The sequence below is a fragment of the Acomys minous genome, assembly GCF_964271855.1.
Source record: "Acomys minous genome assembly, chromosome: 8".
NCBI lineage: Eukaryota > Metazoa > Chordata > Mammalia > Rodentia > Muridae > Acomys > Acomys minous.
In genome coordinates, this window is record NC_140489.1 from 35,773,810 (window position 1) to 35,788,550 (window position 14,741).

The 14,741-nt window shown below is 47.9% G+C and overlaps 1 protein-coding gene across 1 annotated transcript in view; it reads right to left on the bottom strand.

The window, feature by feature from the left end:
* Positions 1-2,791: 2,791 nt before the first annotated feature.
* The window catches only part of TTC9 (tetratricopeptide repeat domain 9), a 38,148-nt gene continuing 26,198 nt past the window's right edge, over positions 2,792-14,741 (bottom strand). The window contains exons 2-3 of the mRNA XM_084793534.1: positions 9,419-9,601; positions 2,792-6,977 (exon numbers count right to left, since the gene is read on the bottom strand). Of these exons, the coding sequence (XP_084649660.1) occupies positions 6,898-6,977; positions 9,419-9,601 (263 nt within the window). The 3' untranslated portion in view covers positions 2,792-6,897. The remainder of the gene's footprint in view (positions 6,978-9,418; positions 9,602-14,741) is intronic.

Sequence of the window (14,741 nt, forward strand, 5' to 3'; positions counted from 1 at the left end):
CCGGCTGGCCAGTAAGGCAGGGATTACCCTCTTGTCTCCCCCTCTGCGGGCCTGAGAGTTCAGATGTGCACCATAGATGTGCTGAGGATTCAAGCTCTGGTCCCAGAACCCAGTCAACGCTTTTGCTGGCTGAGCCATATTCCCAGCTGTGGTAAGCACTACTCCTGTGTTCCCAACCACATCAAAGGGAACGAGACCAGCTACTTGAAGGGCCTGGCCAGATACAACCGGAGAGCCTTCTGTGATTTCTTAGCTCTTGGACCTGAAAAGGACACACAGAACTGGCATGGCTTGATTCCAGGCATGAGAAACCAGAAGAAAAGGCAGGAAGATAGCCCATGACGACTCCCGCCATTTTTTTTTTTTTTTTGAGTTACAGCCAGAAAGGAAGACATGAGATTGTCACTGAGCCTGGCCTGAAATGTATCCATCTCTCCTTTACTGTGGCGGCTGCCTCCAAGAACAACCTCTCTGCTCCCTTGGTGACACTTCCTACATGAAACTGATATAGCTATCTTTGCCTTCTTGCTAGGCAGAGGCGTGCCTTGTTAGCCACTGCACCCTCTTCTGAGGGGCACGTGGGGGCAAATACAGCGTGGAGGGATAAACAAGTGAGTACAGTGTCCCTACTTTCTTTAGAACAAACCAATTCACAACATCAAAATAAGTGTTTCTTAAGTTAGGGGCTTTGTGAGTCTATTTTGGTTTAGGAGAAAGAGTGTCGCTGGTCACCAACCAACTGGCCTGAGCTCCAGTTCAAGCCGCACAACTTAGAAACTGTGTGGCCTTGACTAGGTCATCGGACTGGATGCCAGGGCACAGCAATTTCACCTCAAACTCCCTTCTACTCCTAACGTTCTCCGAGACCTTAAAAACCAGGCAGCAGAGGCCTCCTTCCAGACAACTTTCATCAGAAGCCGCCACCTCCTCTTGCTCTCTCCTATGTCTTAGAAAATATTAATAGCCAAAAAGCTTTAGCTGCATGTGGTTTTTAATAGAATCCAATTTCAGTCCATTTAGAGTGGGACTTTTCATGCTGACTCGGTAATTTGAACTATGCCATGCCTGATGGACAGCGTGCATTTTCCCCGCCTCCATCACCTGCCCAGGGCTGCTCTGGTGCTGAATAAGGGGGCTGGAACATCTTAATCAAAGCGGCTGCTGATCAGCTGTTTGGCCGCACAAACGTCCTGTCACGTGATGGGAACACCAAGGGCACCGGAAGGACAGTGGGCAATTTCTCTTCTGTTTCCTAATACTTGCCTTCCCCTTGCAGCTCGAAGGCTGCCTGTCCTCTTAGGTGGGTTCTGAAAATCCGTCCGTGTTCCCCACCGATCGCTGTGGTAGGCCATGAGGGTGCCATATAGAACGCTCTGTTCCCCACCACCCTTCCCAAGAACTTGTCCCATTTGACCAGAGTTACACAAAGGCTTTTAGCGTGCTGAGCATGGGAATAGGGAGGGCAGGCACAGAGGTATTGCCCATCACACTATAGAAGAGGAAAACTGAGGCTGAAGGGGGCAGGGAAGGGACCGGTCATTTAGTCTGCGCTCACTCTGTAGCAGACATTAGCCAGGGTCAGTTCTTTCTTAATTGTCTCAACACCCTTCTATGTAGGTTAGGAAAACGAGAGTCCGAAAGTTAAGTAACTACCTCTGTGTCACGGGACCAGCAGTCTGCTAAGGGAGCTCTCTGACAGAGCTTCACTTGTCCGCTCTGAGAGGTTACGTGGTTTGTAGTGATGGCGCCACGTGTTATCTGGAGTGAGGTTGCTGGTTTGTACCAGCGTTGGTCCCTGAACGCTAAAGGCCTGGGCATCATCCGGGTCTGTCTGATTCATTGGGTCTGGGGCTGAGCCTGTGAGTCCGTCCTTTTTAACAAGCTCAAGTGATTGTGGTGGGTTTTGGAGAGCCAGGGCCGGAGCGCGAGGCTTCCCTGCCAACGCGAGTCTTACAGGAAGTTCTCGCTTCTCAGAAACACAGCTCTAGTCCAAACCTTCCTTTGTACCACAAGCAGTATCTGCCGCAGGTCCTGTGCTCGACAGTTTCCAAGCACCTGAGGTGTCAGACGTTGCGGCTGCAAAGAAACCTGAGCGCCTACTCTGAGGACCACGCTGGTAAGGGAAGATGTGAATGTGAAGTCTTGCCAAGTGGTGTTAGCATATACCTTTAATCCCAGCACCCGGGAGCCAGAGGTAAGGGCAGGGGCAGGGGCAGGGGCAGGGGCAGAGGCAGAGGCAGAGGCAGAGGCAGAGGCAGAGGCAGAGGCAGAGGCAGGAGGATCTCTGAGTTCAAGAACAGTCTGGTATACAGAGTGAGTTCCAGCACAGCCAAGAATACATAGAGAAACCCTGACTCGAAAAACAAAACAAAACAAAACAAAAAAATCTCATCAGTTGTGGCAGATAGCAGGCAAACGCATTACTTTAGGAGCACAGGTCAAGGTTTGGAGAGTGATCCTGGGTCAGCACTTAAAAGAGTAACAAGGCAAAGATGGGGTGAGGTACAAGGAATGTCCAGTAAGGAGGGGGAGCAGTATGGAGAGACCCCCAGACCCAGTACATGACTGTGCAGTGAAGGATACTTTAAGAGGGCTGGAGGTGAGCCTGGTACCGAGTGAGGCGACACAGGAAAAACCTTGAGCGTAGGTTAAGGGGTTTGGGTTTTATCTTACGGATGATGAAATGTGACGAAGCATTTTGAAGCCGTGGTAGCAGCTCCTCAGATCGCCTGTTAAGACGGGAGAGTCTTAAGATACGGGCAGAAAAAGCTAGCAACATAGGACAAATTAATTGCAGAATTAGGAATTTATGTATGTCAAAAAGCACCATAAATGAAATCTGAAAGCAAAGCACTTGGAAAGCATATCTGCTACATTTCTTGACAAAAATAATATTCTTAAAATTACAAATAGATAATAAAGATAAACAGATAAAGGTAAATATATATTGATATGTAATAAATAAATAGAAAATCCACAAAGAAAGAAATACAAATAGTCAATAAGCATATGAAAATGTTATTCACTGATAATCAAAGAAAGTTAAAGCAGTAAGATGAAATACCATTGACATACTGTTATTTGCCTATCAAATTGTCAAAGATTTGCTAAACGATAATACCTAGTGCTTGTTAAGGCCCAGAGAGCAGGGCACTCTGGGAGCTTCAAACAGGACAGTGTCTTGGTACAAACTTTCTACAGGGCATTGGCAACGTGTATCAAAATCCTTAAAAATAGTCACGCAATTTCCTTCTTGGATTATATCCTAAGGAGCTCATCATAGCCATGTGCAAAATTTAGCGACAAGAGTGTCAGTTACAGCATTATCTACAATAAAGATTGGGACCAAGTGAAATCATCTGCATTGGTGGACAGGTCACAAAATCCGATCCACCCATACCATGAAGATGCTATCAGAACAGTCTAAAAGACATGCCGAAATGCCCATGACATAATACATAAAGCAACAGAGGACACAAAAGTATCTGATATGCAACCACTTGTGAGTGATAAAAGAATATATATACATATCTTTGAAAAACACATATTTCTAGCAGGGTACACACGAAACCAGAGGGAAACTAGTTGTGGCAGACAGAGGAAGAAGAGTTACTTCCAACTACAGAGTTTGTTACTATTGGAATTTTGTATATTTGTGCACATATTGCATTTTCTAAAATATAAATACACATTTGAAAAGTAAGTTATTAAAGAGTATATACAGCACGATCCAATTTTCTTCATTAAAAAAAGAAAAAGAAAAACAACAAATGCAGGTGAAAGTATGTGTACACGTTTATACCAAGGAGAATGAAAAATGTGCCAAAGGGATAAAAAATATAGTATTGGTGGGAGTGCGATGGGCTGAATTTCATCCTTAACTTTTCTTAAATGTTCTACAACACGTGTGTGGGGCTTTTATAACTCAATGAAAAGCATAAGTGCTGTGCCAAAGGGTCTCTCACGGAAGTCCAGGCAGAGGGCTATGCAGAGCCACGATGAGCGCTGTGTGCACAGTGCAACAGCGGCACCCACCGAGTCTGTAATTAGAGGACAGTCCTTGATTGTAGGGGATGTGGAGGAGGAAGAGAAACAGCCCTCACAAGACTGCCGACAAATGCACAGAAAATTCAGGCCTGCCGCTCCCTTGTATTAACTCATACCCTAGGCAGGGTCTTTTGGTGGTGGTGGTGGTGGTGGTGGTGGTGGTGGTGGTGGTGGTGGTAGGGTGTCATTTAAGTCTGGGTCACAGTGAATGGGGTTCCCATGAGCACATGTATCTGAGTCACGGGATAAGAGAATGTTTGCACACTCATTTCCACCTCATTGTGCTTCTCAAACATTCTCTTTGGGGTGACAATAGTTTGTATTCCTATGAGCGTAGCGCTGTCCCAATGCATTCAACAGAGCAAGCCTTCTCTCCTGTCCTTTTTTGGGGAGTAAGTGCCAAGATCACTCCCAATGCACCGAAGAACAAAAGGGGGAGCCTGCCAGTTTGAACTCATCCTGTAAACCACCTCTGACCTCATTTTCTTCCTTCAGATCCTAATGGTTCGTTAGCTTACAAACTCTGAGCTTGGGGTGGCATTGGAGGCTGAGGGCATATATACGTATGTATATATATATATATATATATACATATATACGTACACACACACACACACACACACACACACACACACACACACACACATATGCCAGGGCCAAGACTAGTTTGGGGTAGAGGTCATAGGAAGCCATTTTGGAGGAAGAAGACAGGATGTGTTTGGAGTCAGGGAATGTGGTACCTAGAATGGCTTTTTCCTTTTCTTCTTCTCCAGAGCCAACACGGAACTCTGGATATTTCTAGCACCTTCCTGCAGCCCCCCATTGAAAGTGTTTGGGAAGCCGTATAGATATAACCTGTGCTGTTGGCTTGCGGGGCCCCTCACCAGCGGTCGGGTCTTGCAATGGTAAAAGCCACTGCTTAAGCCAATAACCCACAATTAACTCCGGTCTTTGCCTGTAATTGTGATTCCTTCCTCACTGCTGGCCATACAGTGAGGAATGCCAGGTGGATAGTTTAGACTCAGGCTGCCCCACCAGTAAATAGAAGGACCAGCACACAGATGTAATTGCCTGGTCTCAGCTGTCTTCTCCTGGCTGGTCACCGCCCAGGCTGTTAGAGTCTGGCTTCTGGTCTCTTTCTCTCTTGCTTACATAAATATGAGGGGATAGGGGCACTGATGTGTTGAACATGTTTCAACTTCATGCAAAATTTTCTGCTTTCAAACAGTTGTGACTGTCCAACAGAGACGCAGCTAAGCCCAGGATAGTTAGCGGCTAAAGATGTGGACTCACAAAGATCTTTCGATCCTGGCCTTGTCCCGTAAGGCCATGCAACCTCAAGAAAGTTAATTTTCCCAGCTTTCTGTTTTCTTCTCCATCACCTGGGAATAATATCTCACTGAGTGATTATATGAAAGAAATGAGATTGTCCATGTAAAGATCTGAAGAGAGTGCGTTTAATAAATCCTAACTATTAACATTATTGCATCTGTATATATTTTAATTCTATACAATAGTGTCTCACTAAGTCACACGAAAAATACATGAAAGTGCCTTGAAAATGTTTAAGCATCATATATTATTAATGGTGTCATTGGTAATAATCTCATATGGATGTCTCATCTTTCCTATCTCCATGAAGACTGGGATTTCACCCTATATTGCACTGTGGTGGGGGACCCAGTAAGCCCTCGGGAAATATTTCATCATGGCAGAGCATAGAGAGCATCAGTGTCAGGAGACCAGGCTGGGATCCAGTTAGTTTAAGGCAGGAGAGTCAGGCTGCAGTCGAAATGTATCCACTTGTTATGTGCTAGATATTGAGTTCAGATAATTTTGTCAAAAAAAGGGCTGGGTGGGGTAGGGCACACATTCCCACAAAAGCAAGACCTGGGCCAGTTCCCATAATCCCACCAACTCCTAAAAGCACAAGGCTGTGGCCGACACGATGTGCAGTCTTGGACTGGTGGCCACTGGCTTTAGGTGAAACTGTAGGCCACTCTGCCTGGGGGACAGGAGGGGCACAGAAGTCAGGGTGGGCCGCTTCCCACAGAAACGGCAGGAATTGGTACCTGTGAAGTCGCTTTTATTTACATTAATTAGTCCAGTCCCTCAGCCCACCCAAGGCTCCCTCTTTCTCTTGGCGTCATCTTTCCCTACTTGGTCACCTACGCAGTCTGCTCTGCCCCCAACCTCTGGCCCATTTCACTCTGCCCTTTTGCTGTCACAGCTGCCTGCTGGCTGGGAGTGGGGGGCAATGGTATGTGTGGTCACCAGAGGGCACAGAGAGTGGGCCTTCCTGGCATGTGAATCCTGGCAAAGACCTGACCTCTCAGTGGGGGAGAAGAAAGTACAAGCCCAGACAAGTAGGGGTGTGTGTGGCAGGAGCTCAGGTGACTGACTGGGCGGGTGGAGGGAAATTCACCATCTCAGCATTGGTTCAAATAATGATTCTTACATTCCGAGTCAGCCCCAGATTTCTCTCAGTTGCTTCAAGATGCTCTGACCCATCAGGAAGGTGGAGAAGGGTCCAGACTGGGCTACATGCGCCTGCCAGGCTCGGAAACACGGGCCCAAGTCAAAGCCACAGTATGGCCCCCAGTCCATGGGACTCTTCCCCAGCTGTCCCTTTTGCTGGCCTGACAGGGAAGAAGAAAAGCCCATGTCTAGGCTGCCCACTAAGGTCCAGGGGTGCCTCTCACCTTCTCCCACTGGGAGGAGACAGACTTGGGGAGCAACAGGAGAAGGGGTACAGGAAGAACTGGGGAGAACCCACATTGGGACTCTCTGCCAAGGGTTCCTTGAAGTCCCTGGTCAGGTGTGTGCGTGGTCCAAAAGAAAGCTTCCCCATTACACGACTTCTTTCTCCCGCTGGGAATATCTGCTAAGTTTCATCTCCGTCAGCTGGATGTACCGAATCACATTGGTGTCTGTGAGGAGAGAAAAAACATGATCTCAGTGGTCCCAGTGTCAGTACACTTAGCTGAGAGTCGCCTTGGCACTAACTCTCGGACAATCCACCAACTTCTCTCCCCTCACGTCCCATTTGCAAGAAATGATATTCATTTTTAATGTCTACTTGGGTTTTTTTTTTTAAGGTTAAAAAAAAATGTTGCTTACAGCTCGGTGTAGTGGCATGTGCCTGTACATCCCAGGACCTGGGAGGTGAGAAATATGAACATCAGCTCAAGGTCACCCTTGACTACTTATCCAGTTTGAGGCCAGCTTGGGCTACACCGAACCCTATCTCAAACACCTAACCAAAGAAAACATTTTCAATGGAGGGGTTGCTGCCCAGCCTGGTCTCAAATCCCTAGAGATGAGTGATATTCCCCCAGGTGCCTGGCACTGCAGGTGTACACCCTGTGCCTGGCTGTACCAGGCTTTTTTTTTTTTCTTTAAGCCTTCATCCTCCCATTTAGCACATATTACAACCTGCACAGTGTGTATCCTGGCCCTCACTGTAAAGAGAAGACCGAACCCTGGAAAGGCTAAGGTGTTCATGGAGACAGGCATTGTGACCCACTCCCAATCTGAAGCCGGTCTGGTCTACTTAGTGAGTTCAAGTACAACCTGGGCTATGTAGAAAGACCTTATTGCAAAAATGGAACCAACAAACAACAACAACAAAAACCCCACCACCCAAAACCAACCAAATGACCAAAACAAAACAAAACAACCCAAACCTCAAGGAGACAATGTAGTGATTGGCATGTCTGCCCAAGCCTGATGCCCCTGGCATCTTAATACCCTTCTCAATAGAGTCGCTATGAGGGCCAGAAGAGGGAAGTCTGAAAGTGCCCGACACAGTGATCAATAAACATTAGTCCAATATGTTGTTTTGCTTAACTTGGGAGCGTGAAACGACTTTGCTCCATGCTTGCTTTTGTCTTTGTAAGCACGGCCAGATAGCCCCTTCTCAACCTGAGCATCTCCTCCTGATGTGGTCCTTAAATTAAGTGAGCGGTGCACAGCATGCTAAAACTGCTAAGCTCTGCCCTCCCCACAACATCAAGACTCATACTGCTGCCTGGGATACCTACTGGTGGAAGTAAAAATGACAGTGCATCATGCTTAAAAGCTCCAGGCAGCATCCTGTACTGGCATATAGTAGGTGCTCAAGAAAACTCTGTTGGATGAGTCCGCTTTTGGTTCCAAAGTCACTTAACGATATAGTTGGCCCAACACATTTTATTCACAGAAAATAAGCCAACCATATGTTAAAAATAAAGAGGTATTCTTTTAAAAGACAAGGAAAGAATATGGTTGGATGTTGACAACTGGAGAATTTCTTAGAGGTAGGTTAGAGGAAATCTTGCTATCTTAACGAACCAGCCACATGAAGAATAACAACACTGAGCCAGTCACTGTCTAGAGTTCAGCTCATCAGAGAGGGTCTCAGACCACCTCCCCGAAAGCAGCATTCCCTTTACTCTGCTTTATTTCCTTCCTAGGACATCCTCCTGCCAAAGTGCACCATCTACTTGTCCATCCGTTATAATACACTTCCTCCATTATCATACACGTTCCTGGCTGGGTGTGGTGGCACACATTTGTAATCCCAGCACCTTGGAGGCTGAGTACATCCTGGTCGACACAGCAAGACTTTGTCTCAAAAACAAAAACCAACCAAGCAAAAGAAACCAAATGAAAACCCAAACCCAAACAAAGCAACTTTCCCCTGTGTTATCCAGGCTAGTCTTGAACTCCTAGGCTTAGCAATCCTGATGCCACAGTTTCCTGAATGCTAGGACTACAAGCACAGCACCCTGGACACAGCAGCAGCCTACTTTGCTCACTGCTACTGTACTCACCACCTCGAGTCGTTCCTGTCCCATTGCTCTAGTAACAAACACCCATGAATAACTCGAAGAATGATTGGGAGAGCTACTACATATGATCTAAGGGGATGCCCTCCGCTCGGAGGAGTTGGTGCATGCTTCCTGAAAGATGCTGGGCTTAGCATCAGGCATTTCTGCTACATCTGTCTTGTCAATCAAATGTGGACTCATGGAAAAGGGAGGCGGCTTCTCATCTACATCCCTGGTGCCTGGTACAACTTGTGCTACCCAGTAAGAACTCTGGATAAATTCACTGGATAAGTGAAGAGGCACAGCCTTGAGTTGGGAAGGGCAAAAGTGAATTCTGTAGAGGAGAGAAGAGGGGCCCAGGGTCCCTGGAAACCAGACCCCCAAGTGAAGGCATGGACCGTGCACTCTCCTCATTCCAGGTCTTGCCTATACCTGAGCTCTTGGTTTCTATCTCTGGCCCCATGTAGCCCTGATGGACACGAACACCATCTTCTACACCGGGCAAGCCCTAGGAATCGTCACGGGTGGGTGTGGTGAGAAAGCAGGGGCAGCTGTCTCACCTGTTGGCTGTCGGGTCCTTGCTTCTTTCAGGTAGTGGAGAGCTTTGTCATAGTCCCCAAGATGATAGAAGGCCACACCAGACCTGTAAAGGGCCTTGAAGTTCTCGCCTTCCTTCTTCAGGACCTTGAGGCAATACTCCTTGACTCGCTCATAATTTACCAGCTCAGCCTGAAGCAGGCAGGCTGTGGAAGAAGGAAAAATAAAGAGAGAAAAAGGCCATTACCCAAACAGTGGCAGGCTCTAAACATCTCCAGCTAGGCTAGCCCGTGGCCCACAGCCCACACGGGTCCCAGGATAGCTATGAGTGCAGCTCAGCTCATCTGTAGATGACAATGTCATCGTGTTACAGTGCTAGATACCTGTGCCTCATTCTTTCACCCCAGAAGGTGTAGAGCACAATCGAGCCTTTCCTCTGGGGTTTACGCTATGGAATCCACTGTCCAAAAATCACTGGCTACAGGACCCGTTTCATCACCAACAAGCCACATAACTTGAAGCATGTTATGTAGCCTTGTGTCGTGTGTCAAATTATGTCTTCCCTAAAAGATACCCGGGGTGTTTATCACTTGTCAGGCCTGAGAACGTGACCTTGTTTGGAGACAGGATTTCTAGAGGTCAATGGTGTTAAAAGCGGGTCATTAGAGCAGGGCCCAAATCTGATGTGAGTGATGCCCTGATAAAAAGAGGAAATATACACATGGGGAAGGACGATGGGAAGGGACAGACAGAAGACAGCCAGGCTGTGACTGTGGCATGGAATGCCTGAGGCTCTCAGATGGCAGACATGACAATCTCGCTGGGCCAGGAGGTGGACTCCAGCAAATGGGACAGGCTCCGTCACATGCTTCCAAACAAGCCCGCCAATGCCTTGGTTTTGGACTCCTGGCCTCCAGAGCCAGATGACAACACATCTGCGTGATCTGAAGCCATCTAGTTTGCGGGACTTTGTTACAGAAGACCAAGAAAGAAGCTACCGAAGGCAACAATAATAAGACCAGCGTGTACCAGAGGCATGGTTCACCACTCTACACTCGTTTGTCTGACGTCATCCTCAGAATACGCTGGTGGGGGTACTACTATCACCCCAAACGTGTGCACATACCACCATGGGCATGAGGCGAGGATAAGATTTAAACTAAAGCTGTCTGGCTCCACAGCCTAGATTCTGCCTTATCAGGTTGTGGGGTGCGGGGTACAAAGTATAAAGTACTTCAAATTCATGGCTTGGCATGCGAGGAACACTCAAACAATGCTCGCTAACTTTACTGTAACCCTGATCATCTTCTACCAGGGACATGAGGAGTCCCTGACTCCATCAAGACAGGCCTTGGTCTCTCTCAGCCCTTCTTGTTTTCACAGCTCCAGAGAACAGGAGCTTTCTGATGGACTAGTCACCAGCTCGCCCAGGACCCATTCTAGCCCTAGGAGTTCCAGGGTAGAGGAAGCTAAGGGTGGCAGGCGCTCACTCTAAAGTTAGCCCTATTTGAATAAAGCATCTGCCCCTGTAAGATTTTCTCATTGGCCTGAGCGACAGGGCGGGGTCAGGAGGAGAATGTTCCTGGCGGGTAGCTGAACCATCTTGGAAAGTAGTTGAAATTTTGGACCCTGGGCACTTCACTGTGAGCTTGCTGAGACACTTCTGCCATATTTAGAAAGCCTGAGTAACAGAGCAAAGAGGTCCATTGTACACACTGCAAGGACTGCAGACAGAGACGGATAGGAAAGCAGGTACTGGTCTATTCATATCAAATACAAACAGAGACACTAGACCACCCAAGGCCAGCCTGGGTGGGGAGCGGGAGGGACCGATGGGTGGGTGGCACTCAAATTAGAAGGGCCTTCACAACACAGGCAATTTTATTTTAATTAACTAATGTATTTATTTATTTATTTACTTATTTTTGAGGCAGGGTCTTACTGTGTAGTCCTGGGGGGGCTGGGCTTGGCACTCTCTGTGTACACTAGGCTGGCCTCTGCGTTCTGAGTGCACTAGAGGCATGTGTCACGGCACCCAGCGAGCTCTAATTTCACTTGTTTCCATCCTTCTGTAACATTCCATCACACATTCCAAACCCAAACCCCATCCTTTTGCAGACTAACAGGTAAACCACACAAACTCCCAACCTGAGGGTATGAGAACCAGGAAGTGAAAGAGATCTAGAAACCAGCCTAACCAGGTTTTCCTGGCTGCTAGGCAGAAAGCCAAAAGCCGATCAGCAGCAGCGCTGGTCTCCCAGAGTCACAAGCCGCTGGTGCACCAGAGGCACCATCTCCATGAGCTGATGCCAACGACTCCTTGGCCACCCTCAACAGTGGGGTCCTGGATGGGATAACTGCCGACCTGTGTGGGACCTGGCTCCCACATCTGCTCTTACAACAGGATTTCCTGTGTGTAGCTTCCGGTGCCCAGTCTGATGCCTTCTCTGACCAGGCACAACACCTACTTCTCCGCCCTCCATCTCTAAATGCACACTTCTGTTTACTGACTTGGACAGTCTAGGAAACAGGCCTCTGTTTCTTTAGAAACAGTTCGGGGATGTCTACAGCAGCAGAGAAAGGAAGTGGGGGGGGAGGGGGCTGTAAATAGGAAAGCCTCACCCCAAAGCGAGTACAGTGATCTGTTTCGTCGCTCAGCTCATAAAAATGTTTCTAATTCCCTTGTAGGGAGTCGTATGAGAACTGGGGCACCTGGCTGTGGACCACAGTTCAGACTTGATAGGAGGCAGAGCCAGGCTGGTTGGTTACAGGGTGTGGAACCCCTGCCCACGCTAGAGGCAGCGCCCAGGGAGACTGAGAAGTGGGCAGCCTTCCAGGGAGAGGCTGAAACAGAAGGTGGAACTTGAGAGGTGGAATCCAGATAAGAAGCCGGGGTGCCAGGCCAGGGTTTGAAAGAAGATGCAAGTGAAGAGGGTGAGAGGCTGGAGGTGCCCTGTGCCCTGCCTGCAGGTGATGTAGAGGCACCTCTGTACTGTGGAAGGCAAGACATTTGTAGGCATCTTTGAGTATACAGAAATGTAAGAAAAGGGTGCTTTCAACCATCCATCTGTCTGTGTACCTAGAGTTTACAAATGCTCTTCACGGTAAGAGTGTGCGTCCATGCGTGTGTGCATGTGTGTGTGTGTGTAAGAGAGTGTGGCATATGGACACATGATTGTATAGATATAAGCACTATACGTGTGTGTCAGAGGCAGAAGATGATGTGGGGAGGAAGTGGTCTAACGCTTTATATCTTACTCCCTCGATACAAGGTTTCTCATTGAACTTGGATCTGGGCCAGTGGCCAGCAAGTCCCAGCAAACTTTTTGTCTCTGTTAGGCCCTCACATGTGCTATGGTTTCAGACATGCATATGGCCACAGCTGGCTTGTATGTGGGTTCTGGGATCTGAACTCAGGTCCTCACACTTACATACTGAGCCTGAGCCATCTCCCCACGCCCCTCCTTACAGTAATGCATCTCTTGCTTGCTGTCAAAGCTGGGCTCCATCACACACACACACACACACACACACACACACACACACACACACACACACACACACTGTGCATGTCTTTAAATCTCCACAACTCTATGGAACAGGTTCTATTCTTATGCCCCTTTATAAATGATGAAATTGAATTCAGAGAAATTAAGCAACATGTTGAAGGTCACTCAATTAGGAGAGGGTAGAACTGGGGTATCAGGCCACCTGCCAGACTCCCAAGAATGTGCCAGAATACTGGAGTGTCTGCATTTGAGACTCTCAAGAACACTGCTGGAAGGAAAGAACACCTTGCAGGCTACTGTGATCAAGAGCAACAGGTAAAGTGTGCTTTGTGGAACATAGGCGCTGGGCGGGAGGGGGAATAAGCCCGTGCACCCTCTATGTCAGGCGTTTTAATCTGTGGTCCCCAGGCCATGTGTGGCCCTGGCTAGCCATGGCTGTGGCCCAACACATTTGTAGATGTCATATTACAGTGTCAAGTTACGGACACCTTACTCTATCCCCTGGGTTGAGAGACGGCTAAGAAAGCAGGTGTTACAGGTTATAAGGGAAAGGGAGGGTGCAGCCACTGCTGGACCATGAGAGGGGCCTCTCTCCACCCAGCCGAAAGCACCAGGGAGGTCTTCCTGGAAGAGCAACCTTTAAGATGAAAGTGAAGTATGTCGTTTCTAACATCACTATTGTTTTTTAAAATTATCTGTATTACCGGTAGGCCTGGCTATCAATCAATCAATCAAGACACAGACGCTTGTTATATTTTAAAATAGCTGTAGTTAGCCTGGGGCAGGGCAGATATCAATCCTCTAAACTACCTCCCATAGTGGGGCAGGCATGGAATCCCTGCCTCAATCCCATACCATCTGCTTCCAATAACATCTGTCAAACTACCTTTCATCTATAATTTTAAATATTTGTTAATGTCTTTTATCTGGGCCGGATTCTCCATCCACAGCACCCATGGGCGTCTCCTCCATCTAACCCATGGCAGCCTTCCTCTCTTCTCTTCAGGTCTCTCTCCTTTCTCCTCCTGGCACTCCTTTCTTTTTCTCAGAATTCCTCTCTTTCCTAGCCTCACTGCCCCGCCGATCTCCTTTGCCCTGTCCAGGTGGGATGGCTTTTTATTAAGCAAAAGGTAAGTCACAGAGACAACAAACAACAATTAACAACAAAATACATCAGACCATCCCCCAACACATCACCGTTGAGCATTGGGGGCCAGAAGACTTTTATAGGATGGAGTCGTGTGCACTGTGGGATGGCTACTAGCATCACTGGCTTCTTGTCATCAAACACTAATTGTGACAATGGACAAATACACCCAGATGTTGCTAAATGTCCCCCAGAGAGGCAAAATCACTCCAGTTTAAGGATGACTGGCCAAAGGGAAACTAAGAAAAGTTCTCTAGGCAGGGTCGGGAGACAGTGGGGCACGGAGGGAAAGAGAAACAGACACTTGTTGAGAGGGAACACATGTGTACACCCTTGCAAGGACTGTCTGAGGAACTCCAAGAAGCCACATCAGGCTAGGTCAGAGAGCCCAGTGGAAAGCCTTCGAGAACAATGAAGCTGGAAAAGCAAGGCACCAAGACTTTCCTTTCCATCTCGGAGTAAATGTGGATTTTCAGGATATTCAACTAAAATGGAACCGGACAGGCAGACAGCATGCACCAATGTGTGACATCCAGCAGGTAGGACTAGCTAGTATGGGGACACCCCTGTTGTGTCCCCCTGTTGCTCCTCTGCGAGTCTGAGCCCTTCATCTGCATCTCCTCGTCACTTCAGACTGACTGCAGAGGAAGAAGTGCCCTTCCACTCTGCCGCCGCCATCTGCTCTCTGTT